Source organism: Thalassophryne amazonica, chromosome 2 (genome assembly GCF_902500255.1).
Source record: "Thalassophryne amazonica chromosome 2, fThaAma1.1, whole genome shotgun sequence".
Taxonomy (NCBI): Eukaryota; Metazoa; Chordata; class Actinopteri; order Batrachoidiformes; family Batrachoididae; genus Thalassophryne; species Thalassophryne amazonica.
The window spans coordinates 73,264,038-73,278,734 of record NC_047104.1 but is presented as its reverse complement, the minus strand read 5'-3'; the positions used below and the strand labels follow the sequence as shown (position 1 = coordinate 73,278,734).

Sequence of the window (14,697 nt, the reverse complement as noted above, 5' to 3'; positions counted from 1 at the left end):
AAATAACTGGACTTGGTGTTTTCTGTTCTTGTAATGTAAAAATTGTGAGGGAATCTGTCATTTTGCTTATGCTTTTACAGTATAAATGACAAACATTACTGTGCTGCAAAACGCATCTGTGTATTATTAATATATTATTATTGTTGTTTTTTAACTACTGCTGCTATTACAGTACTACGAGGAAAATGTACAGTAGGGGGCAGTGTGTCACCAATTATAGACTGCTCAGCAGTGGGGTGGGACTCCTGCAAGAGGACATGATGCGGAATTATTACTAGCGCTGTGTTGATTACACATAACTTCTTTTTTTTTACCTTGGAATCCAAGGCATACGAAGACACTATAGTAGAACTGTTTTGCTTGGACTTTTTCCTGCAGATGGTAAATTGCACAGCTTTCCTTATAGGTTGCATGCATAAAAAAAGATTTGTGATTGGAGGAATGAGGATACCTCAGACTTAAAATGCCAGCTTCTCTTTATAGTTCTGTGCTCTGAGTCTACAGTCCATATGCATGGAGCTGTGTTTACTGAGTAAGCATTATGCCATCACTGATTACACTGGAATGAAAATCTGCAGATTGTTGGACCTCCATAATTGTCTGTCCCTCTGTCTTAAAGCGACTCTTTCAGAAATTTTAGCAAAAGTAACTCCTTGGAATGAAATCTGCAGACTGTTGTCCCTCTATTGCTCAATGAGTGAATTACAACAGGAAAAAGGAACACAGTACGTTTTGCAGAGTAAAATTTACTCTGCTGGGATAACATTTGGTCCCAGTCCAAATAGAGTTAAATATACTCCATGACAGTGCTAAATCAACTATATCACAGTGTAAAATCAGCTCTTATTGGCGTAGAAACACTTGATTGGACAAGACTGTCGAGGTGATTTCACACTATAATAGAGTGTATTTTACTCTGTTTAGACTGGGACCAAATGTTATCCCAGCAAAGTAATTTTTACTCTGCAAAATTTACTGTGAAGTTCTATTTGAACATTGGTATCTGGAAACTATACACAAAATACTCAATTAACCAAACATTGCTAATGTCTGTAACCTCTGTCTAGAACAGGGATAAGCAGTCATGTCCTACAAATGGTATAAAGTCTGCAGATTTTCTGTCTCACCAGCAACCTCAGCACGTGATCTGATTGATGATTTTGTAAGGCTCTACAGGCTTTGATTACAACTAATCAAGTCAGGAGGCAAGTTCACGAATGAGAATAGCAAATAGTCTGCAGGTTTTCCTTGCAAAGATCACCTTCACAGCAGTTTCACTGCCGACATTACTCAAAGGTCTGCAGGTTCTCAATGCAATCAGTCTATTCATCAACTAATTTTGTTAATGAGATATTATCCCCCAGTCTGTAATTTTCATTCCACTGAACCTGATCATCAGGTGATGTCACTATGCTGCATCTTTTCCTTCCAACCAGTCATCTCAGTAAGCAATTTTACTAAAAATGTGAACCCACACGCTGCAGACTTTCATTCTATCTCATCATCTCATCAGTGAAAGACAGTGAGCCTATGGCCCATAGATTTTAATTCCAGAGTGAAGTTTTTGTTCCAACCACACTTCATCAGACAATTCTACAAACAACATTTAAGCCAGTAATCTGCTGTCTTTCATTCCAAAGGTCCACCTCAGTGGGTGATTTCATTAGAATTCACATGACCTAAGAATCTCACTCACTCACTCGTCTTCAACCACTTACTTCAATTAAGGTTGCTTGGGGCTGGAGCCTATCTCAGCTGTCTTAGAGCATGAGGCGGGGTACACCCTGGACAGGATGCCAATCTGTCACAGAGCCACATATAGACAAACAAACACATTCACACCCGCACGCACACCTACAGACAATTTAAAGTTTCCAATCCACCTAACCTGCATGTCTTTGGATGTGGGAGGAAGCCAGAGCACCCGGAGGGAACCCACGCAAACACAATGAGAACACGCAGACTCCACACAGAAAGGCCACAGGTGGGAATTGAACCCATGACCTTCTTGTTGTGAGGCAACAGTGCTAACCACTAAGCTGAGCTAAGAATCTACAAGTTTTATTCCAAACAATAAGTGTATGTACCACCTGTATACAGATTTTATTTCAGCTGATCACTGCAGCACATGATTTCACCAGTCACCTCAGCAGATTATTTCACTGATTTTGCATGGTGAACAATCTACAGGTTTTCATTCCAACCAATCACCACAACAGTTGTTTTCATTGATTTGTGCGTGGCAAACATCCTGCAGGTTTTCATCCAAACCAATCTCAACAGTTGTTTTCATTGATTTGTGCATGGCAAACATTCTGCAGGTTTTCATCCAAACCAATCACCACAACAGTTGTTTTCATTGATTTGTGCGTGGCAAACATTCTGCAGGTTTTAATGCAAACCAATCACAACAGTTGTTTTCATTGATTTGTGCGTGGCAACATTCTGCATGTTTTCATCCAAACCAATCACCACAACAGTTGTTTTCATTGATTTGTGCGTGGCAAACATTCTGCAGGTTCCATGCAAACCAATTACAACAGTTTTCATTGATTTGTGCATGGCAAACATTCTGCAGGTTTTCATGCAAACCAATCACAACAGTTGTTTTCATTGATTTGTGCGTGGCAAACATTCTGCAGGTTTTCATGCAAACCAATTACAACAGTTGTTTTCATTGATTTGTGCGTGGCAAACATTCTGCAGGTTTTCATGCAAACCAATTACAGCAGTTCTTTTCATTGATTTGTGCGTGGCAAACATCCTGCAGGTTTTCATCCAAAACAATGTCAACAGTTGTTTCATTGATTTGTGCATGGCAAACATTCTGCAGGTTTTCATCCAAACCAATCACCACAACAGTTGTTTTCATTGATTTGTGCGTGGCAAACATTCTGCAGGTTTTTAATGCCAAACCAATCACAACAGTTGTTTTCATTGATTTGTGCGTGGCAAACATTCTGCATGTTTTCATCCAAACCAATCACCACAACAGTTGTTTTCATTGATTTGTGCGTGGCAAACATTCTGCAGGTTTCCATGCAAACCAATTACAACAGTTTTCATTGATTTGTGCATGGCAAACATTCTGCAGGTTTTCATGCAACCAATCACAACAGTTGTTTTCATTGATTTGTGCGTGGCAAACATTCTGCAGGTTTTCATGCAAACCAATTACAACAGTTGTTTTCATTGATTTGTGCGTGGCAAACATTCTGCAGGTTTTCATGCAAACCAATTACAGCAGTTGTTTTCATTGATTTGTGCGTGGCAGACATTCTGCAGGTTTTCATCCAAACCAGTCACAACAGTTGTTTTCATTGATTTGTGCGTGGCAAACATTTTGCAGGTTTTCATCCAAACCAATCCTCTTCAACAGATGATTTCACTGATTTGTGCATGGTGAACATTCTGCAGGTTTTTATTCCTACAGTCACCGCAGGAGGTGAATGCAGTGGTGGTCAGGTGGAATGAAAACCTGCAGACTCTTGCACCGATGGCACATGGCTGCCGACTCCTGATTCAGACACGGAGCAGTCTACCTGTGACTGACTCGAATCCGTGGACGCGTATTGACCAGTGACTGAGGGGCAGGAAGACCACGCCCACATCCAGATGTCTCGTGTGTTGTTCCAGTACACTTTAGTTTGAGCAGAGTGCGGATCAGAAATCAACAGGAGGAAAGAAAATACAAGTCAGTCAGCAACGCGCAGATCTCTCTCCATCAACACACTTTGTGTGGACCCGTGTTTCGGAATTTGTCCTGTGTGGGTGTGTTTTTTCTTCTTCTTCTTCCGTGCGTGGTCAGTGGCGGAGTGATGGAGTGACTCGGGCTGAGTGCGATGCCCCTCCGGAGTGCTGCTGAGCCTCGATCAGCGCGGAGCAGACAGGGAGCGGTCTGCCTTCACGTCCAACCTGACAGAAGACACACTTTGCCTCACAAGGGCTCTTTCTGGAAGGAAACACGCGTGGAAAAAGAAGAGCCCACTCAGGATTATTTGTTTTAGTCCGAAGGGGCGGAATGGGGTATGAACGCTGTGCGCACTGAGGTCGGGTCCAGATTGAGAAGAGCGCAAACTGCAGTAAATTGAAATCGATCCGTTGGACTCATTTTAATGTGAAGCAGCAGAGACTGTTTGTCCTCTCGTCCCCCTCCTCTCACCTCCAACATGACTTCACTGTCGGGGACCAAGGAGAGGTCTGTGAGCAGCAGGAGCCGAAAATATGGGGTAGGTTCACGATCCACTGCAGGCTGGACACACCTCTGCCATTCATTGATCTGTGCCACTTTAACCCTCAGAATTCTTTGTTTTAAACCCTTTTTCTAAATAAACTGATGTCAGGACCTCACGATGAAAAGCATTGCTGACTGCTTTTTGAAAATCACTTGTGATTTTAGAATTTAGGTGGATCTGGAAAGTATTCACAGCGCTTCACTTTTTACACATTTTATGTTACAGCCATATTCCAAAATGGATTTTTTTCCCCTCAAAATTCTACTCACAGCACCCCATAATGACATCATGAAAAAAGTTTTGTTTTTTTTATTTTTTGCAAATTTATTAAAATTAAAAACTAAGAAATCATATACACCTAAGTATTCACACCCTTTGCTCAATACTTTGTTGATGCACTTTTGACAGCAATTATAGCCTCAAGTCTTCTTGAATGTGATGCTACAAGCTTGGTGCACCTATCTTTGGGCAATTTTGCTCATTCCTCTGTGCAGCGCCTCTCAAGCTCCATCAGGTTGGATGGGGAGTGTCGGTGCACAGTCATTTTTCTCCAGAGATGTTCAATCAGATTCAGGTCTGGGCTCTGGCTGGGCCCCTCAGGGACATTCACATTAGGGATGCTTCACTATAGGGATGGTGCCTGTTTCTGCCAAACATGACCCCTGGCATTCACACCAAAGAGTTCAATCTTTCGCTCATCAGACCATAAAATTTTGTTTCTCATGGCCTGAGAGTCCTTCAGGTGCCTTTTGGCAAACTCCAGGTGGGCTGCCATGTGCCTTTTACTAAGGAGTAGCTTCCGTCTGCCCACTCTACCATACAGGCCAAGATGGTTGTTGCCCTTCTGGAAGGGTCTCCTCTCTCCACAGAGGAACGCTGGAGCTCTGACAGAGTGACCATCAGGTTCTTGGTCACCTCCCTGACTAAGGCTCTTCTCCCCACAATCACTCAGTTTAGATGGGCAGCCAGGTCCAGGAAGAGTCCTGGTGGATCCAAACCTTACATTTGCGGATGATGGAGGCCACTGTTATCATTGGGACCTTCAAAGCAGCAGAAATGTTTCTGTACCATTCCCCAGCTTTGTGCCTCAAGACAATTCTATCTCAGAGGTCTACAGACAATTCCTTTGACCTCATACTTAGTTTATGTTCTGACATGTACTGTCAACTGTGGGACCTTATATGTAGACAGGTGTGTGTCTTTCCAAATCATGTCCAAGCAACTGAATTTACCCCAGGTGGACTCCAATTAACCTATAGAAACATCTCAGGGATGATCAGTGGAAACAGGATGCACCTGAGCTTAATTTTGAGCTTCATGACAAAGGCTGTGAATACTTATGTACATGTGATTTCTTAGTTTTCTTTTTTTTAATAAATTTGCAAATATCTCAAAAACTTATTCACATTATCATTATGGGGTATTGTGTGCAGAATTTTGAGGGGAAAATGAATTTATAAGGCTGTAACATAAAAGTGTATGTGTGTGTGTGTGCGTGTGTGTGTGTGTGTGTGTGTGTGTGTGTGTAAGCACTTAATCTGCAATCAAAAATGGTGACTACAGGTTTGATTAAGATTTTCAGATTTCAAAATTAGCTCAGCATTCTTGAACTTGGGAATGGCCAAGATGGAGTTTGGATTTAATATTTGTGAAATGTGTAAAGAGTTGAATACAAATTGGCTGCAGGTTTTTAAATTCTGCTCATACAATGCATGTTTTTCATTTATTTGTTGCTTGTTTGGCATTTTCTCTGTCAAACACTTAGCACATATTCTGCTTTTTGTACACCTGATCCCATCAGGTCCTGATTAGTACTTGGCTGGGAGACTGCCTGGAAACGCCAGGGCTGTGTGTTACCTTGCACAGTTCTGCGCATCTTTAGCCAAACATATAGTTGGTGGTAGGGATGTCCCAAGTCAATTGGAACAAGACCTGTTTAAGGCATTTTGGTGGGGGGGGGGGGGGGGGTGGCAGGGGGGCTTGATCAGTATCAGATAAATTAAACCAAGTCACCAAATTGGTGCACATTTCGTTCCACTTCATTTCATGTTTACAGCTTCATTGGGGCGAACACGTAGCCAGCGCTGCTGCTGCTTCACCACAGATCCTCTGCAGTGAAAACATTTATCGGGAGAATAATGAGGTCTGATCCCACTGGTATGACCTTACCCCCCCACCCAACCCAAATAGACTAGAATCTGTACTGGTTATACTCACATCGGTCTGCCACAATTGTTTAATCATGTTTAACTAATTTCAATCAACAAGTTGTTCACAGTACATTCACATCTTAACTTGGAGACTTGGAGCATTCCCACTATACCTTATTATAGGGATTACAGAAGGACCCAATGTCTCCACCACATCAGTGAACCATTCCTCTTTGACTGGATTTACCCAGCCACAAAATATCTCATTTTCAACTTTTTGTGGCTTATTTGATGTTCCATTTGGCTGTCTGACTGAGCAAAATAGGGCAGATCTGTACAAGACGCCTGACTGGATCCTGTTCAGTGCTTCATAGGCTCGTGATCATCTTCTTTTGGATTATAACTCAGTCAAATTCCTTCTTGTTTTTTTTTTTTTTTTTTTTTTTTTTTATCTTTTTTTATTTTTATGCCCCCCCCCCCCCAAAAAAAAAAAAAAAAAAAATAGAAAAAATGTGACCAAAACTTTATGGAAGGCACAAGGTGACAGAAAACATTTTTTTTTTTTTTTTTTTTGCCTTAGCCTGCAAATTGTGTATTTCACACAAATTGTGTTCTTTCTGCATTTATCAGCCTCAAAGCACTTCACTGACATCCCGAGCTGGCAAGACATTTACAATGTAGCTGCATCAATGTCGTTACAGAGCCGTTTTCTGCCAGTTCAACAGAGGTGCTGCCTGTGGAGGACCTATTTTTACATTCTATTCTGAAATGAACAAAATGCTTCCAAAGAAGTCGGGTTCGGGGAGGTTAACCCCAGCTGCTAAAAAAAGAGAGAAGAAAGAAAAAGAAAAGGGTACCCTAACCCTAACCTTACTTACTATGTGGTAGTGGCTGGTGAGGGTGGACATTAATTAGAATCCGAACGGGCCAGTGTGCACTGCATGCGAGTTAAGGTGTGCGTTTTTTTACTTAAAATGTACCTGCTGTGTACAGCATGCAGACTGTCGATATGCCTCCCAAGAAGCGAGGGGCGTTAGGTTGTGAAACCCCAAGTGCTAAACAGATGAAATGTCATAGAGCTGAGGAAACATCTGCAGAGGCACAAAGAACATTATATATCCCACAGCATTGCAGTGATATGACATGCTGTCACCTTTATATCATCATTCACTTGAATCTCATGAATGTCACAAATTGCTCTATGAAAATTAATGATGACAACATACACACAGTGCAATGCAACTTACTACACCTTAACTAAAGTGACATGAAATATACAATAACATGGCTAAAATTCTTCTCTATTACCCGTGTTTAGAACGGGTAACTCAGCTCGTATGTGTATATATACAGTGAGGAAAATAAGTGTTTGAACACCCTGCGATTTTGCAAGTTCTGCCACTTAGAAATCATGGAGGGGTATGAAATTTTCATCTTAGGTGCATGTCCACTGTGAGAGACATAATCTAAAAAAAAATCTGGAAATCACAATGTATGATTTTTAAATAATTTATTTGTATGTTACTGCTGCAAATAAGTATTTGAACACCTGTGAAAATCAATGTTAATATTTGGTACAGGAGCCTTTGTTTGCAATTACAGAGGTCAAATGTTTCCTGTAGTTTTTCACCAGGTTTGCACACACCGCAGCAGGGATTTTGGTTCACTCCTCCATACAGATCTTCTCCAAATCTTTCAGGTTTGGAGTTTCAGCTCCCTCCAAAGATTTTCTATTGAGTTCAGGTCTGGAGACTGGCCAGGCCACTCCAGGACCTTGAAATGCTTCTTACGGAGCCCCTCCTTAGTTGCCCTGGCTGTGTGTTTGGGGTCATTGTCATGCTGGAAGACCCAGCCATGACCCATCTTCAATGCTCTTACTGAGGGAAGGAGGTTGTTTGCCAAAATCTTGCAATACATGACCCCATCCATCCTCCCATCAGTACGGTGCAGTCATCCTGTCCCCTTTGCAGAAGAGCACCCCCAGAGTATGATGTTTCCACCCCCATGCTTCACGGTTGGGATGGTTTTCTTGGGGTTGTTCTCATCCTCTAAACATGGTAAGTGGAGTTGATTCCAAAAGCTCTATTTTGGTCTCATCTGACCACATGACCTTCTCCCATGCCTCCTCTGGATCACCCAGATGGTCACTGGTGAACTTCAAATGGACCTGGACATGTGCTGGCCTGAGCAGGGGGATATTGCTGCCCTGCAGGATTTTAAACCATGACAGCATCATGTGTTACTAATGTAATCTTTGTGACTGTGGTCCCAGCTCTCTTCAGGTCATTGACCAGGTCCTCCTGTGTAGTTCTGAGCTTTCTCAGAATCATCCTTAACCTACAAAGGGAGATCTTGCATGGAATCCCAGACAGAGGGAGATTGACAGTCATTTTATGTTTCTTCCACTTTCTAATAAATAATCATAACAGTTGTTGTCTTCTACCAAGCTGCTTGCCTGTTGTCCTGTAGTCCATCCCAGCGTTGTGTAGGTCTACAGTTTTGTCCCTGGTGTCCTTAGACAGCTCTTTGGTCTTGGCTATGGTGGACAGGTTGGAATGTGATTGATTGAGTGTGTGAACAGGTGTCTTTTATACAGGTAACAAGTTCAAACAGGTGCAATTAATACAGGTAAAGAGTGCAGAATAAGAGGGCTTCTTAAAGAAAAATTAACAGGTCTGTGTGAGCCAGAATTATTGTTGGTTAGTAGGTGTTCAAATACTTATTTGCAGCAGCAACATACAAATAAATTATTAAAAAACATACATTGTGATTTCCGGATTTTTTTTAGATTATGTCTCTCACAGTGGACATGCACCTAAGATAAAAATTTCTAAGTGGGAGAACTTGCAAAACTGCAGGATGTTCAAATACTTATTTTCCTCACTATATATATATATATATATATATATAGTTACACCACAAAAAATCCATTTTGCATATTTTCAAGCAAAAACATAAATTCATAAAGTCAATTTCCTAGACTTCTCTGCCAGACTGGAGACTGTGTTTGTACCATCTGTTTTTCTTAGCAGTATCATTCAAAAACCACTGAATTAATTTTCACAAAGATATTGAAAGGATTTAGAAGTGATTACATTTGTTTGATGTTAAATAAATGAGCAGATCCAGGAAAGGTCAAAATAACTTTTTCATATTGATAAATATGTTGGTGTTTCAACTTTTGATATGTATGACCTTCAAAGAAGCAATTTTTTCCTAATCCAAAAAGTCACATAATTTATTATTTTTGATGTACAAGGTCACAGATATGTTCTGTAGCAGACATTTAAAAGCACAGGTGCAGTGAAAACAACAGTGTTCAGCTTGAATGACTTACACCTGTGCTTTTACGTGTTAAAATGTGCGTCATGACAGACAGCTGTCAGTCAAGCTTTTCCTCTTTGTGTCCCTCCCACAGATGCCTGACACCTCCCCGACCAAATCTGCCTCATTTTTTCCGGAAACATGGTACCGAAAGGCCTATGAGGACACCACCCGCTCAACCACACGCCCTGCCCCTGAGGGTGCCGGCTCCATGCCCAGCTCCACAGGCACACCATCCCCGGGGTCAGGGATCTCATCACCTGGGTCCTTCTCTGGATCTCCAGGAACCATCTCTCCGGGGATTGGGACTGGATCACCGGGCTCTCTAGGTGGCTCCCCAGGCTTTGGGACAGGATCACCAGCATCAGGCAGTGGAAGTTCCCCGGGTAGTGAAAGAGGGATATGGTGTGAGAACTGCAATGCCAGACTGACAGAGTTAAAAAGACAAGCACTGAAACTGCTCATCCCTGGACCTTACTCTACCAAGGTAAAAACAATTGCTTTTTTTTTTTTCCATTTGTAATGTTTTTAAAAGTACAGTGTGTAGGATTTAGGGTGTTTACTCGTAGATATGAACTATAACATTCATAACATCTCTTCATGAGTGCACCTGCAACAAGGAATTAATCTGTTTTCATTGTCTTCAACTACGTTCCTCATATCTACATAGGAGCGGGCCCCCTCATGGTGGTGGCTGTGTTGCACCACCATGTTGATACAGTCACCCAAAAGGGACATACACCACCTTTTGCATTTTGTAAGGCGGGTGCAACAGAAGAAAAAAGAAGTGCAATCAGTGGTTGGTTCCCTATAAAGTGTATAATGGTTACTAGTGCAAATTAACAAGTTTTAGAACCCTCATTTTTGTTAAGTGGAGGCTTATACATATTGTTTGTCATATGAGAAGGAAAGGGAAACCCCCGTCACCAAAAAGCAAAAATGTGAAGGAAACAAAATGATGACCTTCACTGGCATAATGCAGTCACCACTAGATGACACTAAATCCTACACACGGTAGCTTTAAAATTTATGTAGGCGTACATCCTTTTGCATATGTGCTCTTATTATTATTATTATTATTATTATTATTATTGTTATTATATCTTTCCTGTCAACCAATATTAAGTTGATTATCTAGAGAAAGCCCAGTGTAATAAGTCACTTCTTCAATGATTGTGGCATTTGTTCAGGCATGGTTGCCCATGAAAGAATGGACTCCTCATCATTCCCTTGTGTAATGACTGTAATGAATTTTTCTTTGTAGTAATCATCACTGTGTGGGTGAATGTGTTGTGTTCTCATAAATCACAGGGATGCAGTCATTTGTACACTCCTCTAAAACACCAGAGACCAAGAAACAGAAGGTTTTTGGGCTTTACACTCTGAGGGAAATTACTACAGTACAGTACACACATTTATGTCACATTCAAGACTTTATAAATAACACACAAAATTGCACTGCACACACAAAACTGCACTGTGTAATATTTGGGAATATTTTCTCAAAGTTATTCATACAGTTTGATTAAAAATGATTTACTGATTGCTGTAAGCTTCCGTACTCTGTAGTACAGTAGTATGAGTGTTTGGGTGTAGCCAAAGTTTGGTGACAATCTGCTCACCTGGGCTGGGACGGTAGATGAGTTTCCAGTTCATCTTTGGCAGCCCAGTCTCATGTTTTTTTTTTCATGCTACTGTCACAAAATGAGTCAAATTTTCGTGACGGGTTTTTTTTTTAACTTACTATTCCTAACCTATTCCTACCCCCAACCCTAAAGCATGGTTTACACATAGACGGTTTTGTCGGCGGGTAGTACGTAGACCGAAGTTTGCGGTAGTTCCGGCTGTTTTCGCGGTGGAAAGGGGCAGAGCATTTCGCCGGCGTTTTGACCGCCGTACTAGCCGCAAATACGCCGATAAAACGCAGCTAAATCCGCTGAATAAAGCGGCGTTTTGACGCCGTAGCATCTGGCACACGTCAGGCAATGGGGGTTAATACCCAATTCTATCCTTTACAATCGCAGGTTAAGACGCGCGTGAGAACGGCGGTGTTCTGCTGCCGCCGATAATGCCCTGTGTACCGCTGGATTTATCCAGGCAAATCCTGCGTTACTCCAGGAACTTTTGCATATACGCACCGCCCCCAGAGTATAATAGGCTGAAGCAGCAGGAATACATGCCTCTGTCACTGCAGGGGGAAGGAGATCATCAGCCTTTTATTCTCCTTCCTTTTCCCCTCCTCAACATGTTGCTCATCTCCACCACAGGGCTACCCTCTGCTTCTGAACCAGACCTCTTGGTAAGTCCTTGCCGCTGCCAATTTTCTTTTAGGAGGCATACTGGAGCTTCTCTGCAAAAATATCTGGAGCTGGCCGCGAGTGAGAGGCCTGCATGCAGCGTGCTAGCGTTTTTATATTGACTGCCACCTATCGGCCGTTTGGAACGCCATTAACCGGGAGGTGGCGTTTAGAACGGCGTACTGTCCGCTAGCGCCACCATTTTGTCTGCCTCTGTCGCTGTTTAAAACACCCTTGAGGACGCCGATGTGGGCTCTATCGCCGTTTTACATGCCGTTGATTAGGGATACAACGCCGGCCGCCAATTACGGTGGTGTAAACTGCAGCACTACAGGAAGGGGCAGGATGAAACGGCGATTAAAAAGTATCAAACGCTGTTGTTCGCGTTGTCTCCGTCGTCACGCGAATTCTCCGGGAGCGCTCCCAGAATTATTCGACATGTTGAATAATTTTTTCGATGATTCCCAGTAAAGCCGGAACTAAGCCACGCCCCCTAGTGCCGGCGTTAACAACGGCGTGTGATCCTTAAGACGGCCAAAAACTCTTCTGGGACGCTTCTGGGAGCTCTTACCGTCTATGTGTAAACGGGGCTTAACCTTAACCATAACCTAATACTACTCCTTCCCCCCAACCTAACCATAACACCCCTGACCCCCCGCTTCACTTTTAATTTCATGCAGCCATCACGGAATGAATTAGAATGAATTTGTGCTGCTGTGACGAAAATGAAACGTTTTTCTTCACAATATCGCGAACCAATAGATTAATGTATATTTCATGCTGCTGAATCACGACTTGCCGTGAGACCAGGTCTTTGGAGAACATGGGGAGGACATGCAAATTCCACACAGAAAGTACCAGCGATCCCAGGATGTTCTTGCTGTGAGGCAATAGCGCTAACCACTGAGCCACTGTGCCGCCCTGTGTGACCATTATAACAATACTTGCATTTTTGGGTTGTACCTGCAATTCATAAGAAAATCATTCAGCCAAGGGTCATTGGGGGGGATGCTGGAGCCTATCCCAGCAGTCAGAGGGCATGAGGCAGGGTACACACTGGACAGGACACCAGTCTATTTATTGCAGGGCCACAGAGAGACAAACACATTCACACCTATGTTCAATTTAAAGTTACCAACCAGTTCACCTAACATGGAAGTCTTTGGAAGTGGGAGGCACCCAGAGGGAACCCACACGAACATGGGGAGAACATACAAACTCCACATAGAAAGGAACAGGTGGGAAGTGATCCCACGACCTTCTTGCTGTGAAGCAACAGTGCTAACCACTAGGGGTGCCGGAAAAAATTTATTCACAGCCGAATCACGATTCTTATTTCTTACAATTCTGAATCAATCCAAAATGTCCAAGAATCGATTTTAAAAAGCATTTTGTTGGGAAAGTGAAGTAAATGGACCCACGCCAGAGGGTATAAATGAATGGCCAATAGGAAGTCCGAATAAATAACAATTTATTCTGCAAATGTGCACAAACAACCAAATATGCTTTTAGTCTGTCAATCTCAAAACTCAGTGACGCGTGGGCAGGCCCAAGGGTAGGAGACGCCTAACCAGAGAAGAGCCGGGACCCACGAGGTTCTACCGCCAATGGAGACCTGCAACACACCGGAGCCGCCAAGCCCTGAGTCCCCAGGTGGCCACCGCTTCCAGCTGTCAGATCCAGTACTGCTGGCAGGAACAGACACAGGTTAAAGGTGGGTGTGTGTACACCCAGCAAACAGTCAGCAAAAATACAGTTCCTTCCTGAGGGAAAAAACCTCCACCTCCAAACACAGGAACACAGAGTACGTGCAGTGCCTTATGTATCACTTAATCAAAGTCTGAAGTGAGGAGTGGAAACGCCAACTCCTTCCAACTTCCACAAACTCGGCTACAAGCTGCAAGTGTACAAAAAGGTTATGACTGCAAAAAGCTCTGTTGCAAAAACGTGTGCGTATGGCACCGAACGGCTGAGTTGTTTACCTGAAGGGTAAGCAGATAACTCGGCGGAGTTATGACGTCTCTCCCAGGCTTTTATGGAATGTGATGTTGATGAGGTGATGACTGACAGCTGTCAGCTCCGGGCTCCTGGTGCTCCTGTGTGGCGACTACGCCCTCTGGTGCCTGAAGCCAGACATCAGGCAGGGCGCCCTCTGGTGGTGAGCCAGTAGTACCTCCTCTTTGGGCGGCCCACACAACACATTTTTTTAAACATTTTCTTAACGGCTTCTGTACTACAGCGTCCCCGCGAGGGGAGGGTCCGGCGTGCTTCAAACATTCGTGAGCTGCAGCTTAGCATGGCCGACGAAGAGCTAATTCAGCCAGCACCGTCTTTGCTGAAGGCAAATGTTTGGGCGCATTTTGGATTTTATTATTTGCTACATAAGAAGGAGCTTGACTTATGTAGTGTGCAAAATCTGCAAAATGAAAGTCAAGTATTTCGGAAACACTTCAAATTCACAAGCCCACATGCTACGCCATCACCCGGAGCTAAAAGAAGTGGAGCAGCGGTATCTGCCGACTACTGACCAGCGCTTCGCTATACTGCCAGCCAACTCTGAACAAGCAAAGCAGATAAGTAAATTTACATCTAGAATCACTTGATTAACCTTGTAAAGCTGCATTTTCTTAAACATAAACATTTTTAAGTAATATAACTATTTCTCAGAGCTCTTTGAATCAAAAATCGATT

General features: G+C 42.9%; 1 protein-coding gene across 2 annotated transcripts in view; it reads left to right on the top strand.

The window, feature by feature from the left end:
* The first annotated feature begins 3,541 nt into the window (after window positions 1-3,541).
* Window positions 3,542-14,697, top strand: part of kif26ba (kinesin family member 26Ba) — a 430,401-nt gene continuing 419,245 nt past the window's right edge. For both annotated transcript variants that reach the window (XM_034187958.1, XM_034187951.1), the window contains exons 1-2: window positions 3,542-4,229; window positions 9,804-10,196. In XM_034187958.1, coding sequence (XP_034043849.1) covers window positions 4,170-4,229; window positions 9,804-10,196 — 453 coding nt within the window. In that variant the 5' untranslated portion in view covers window positions 3,542-4,169. The remainder of the gene's footprint in view (window positions 4,230-9,803; window positions 10,197-14,697) is intronic.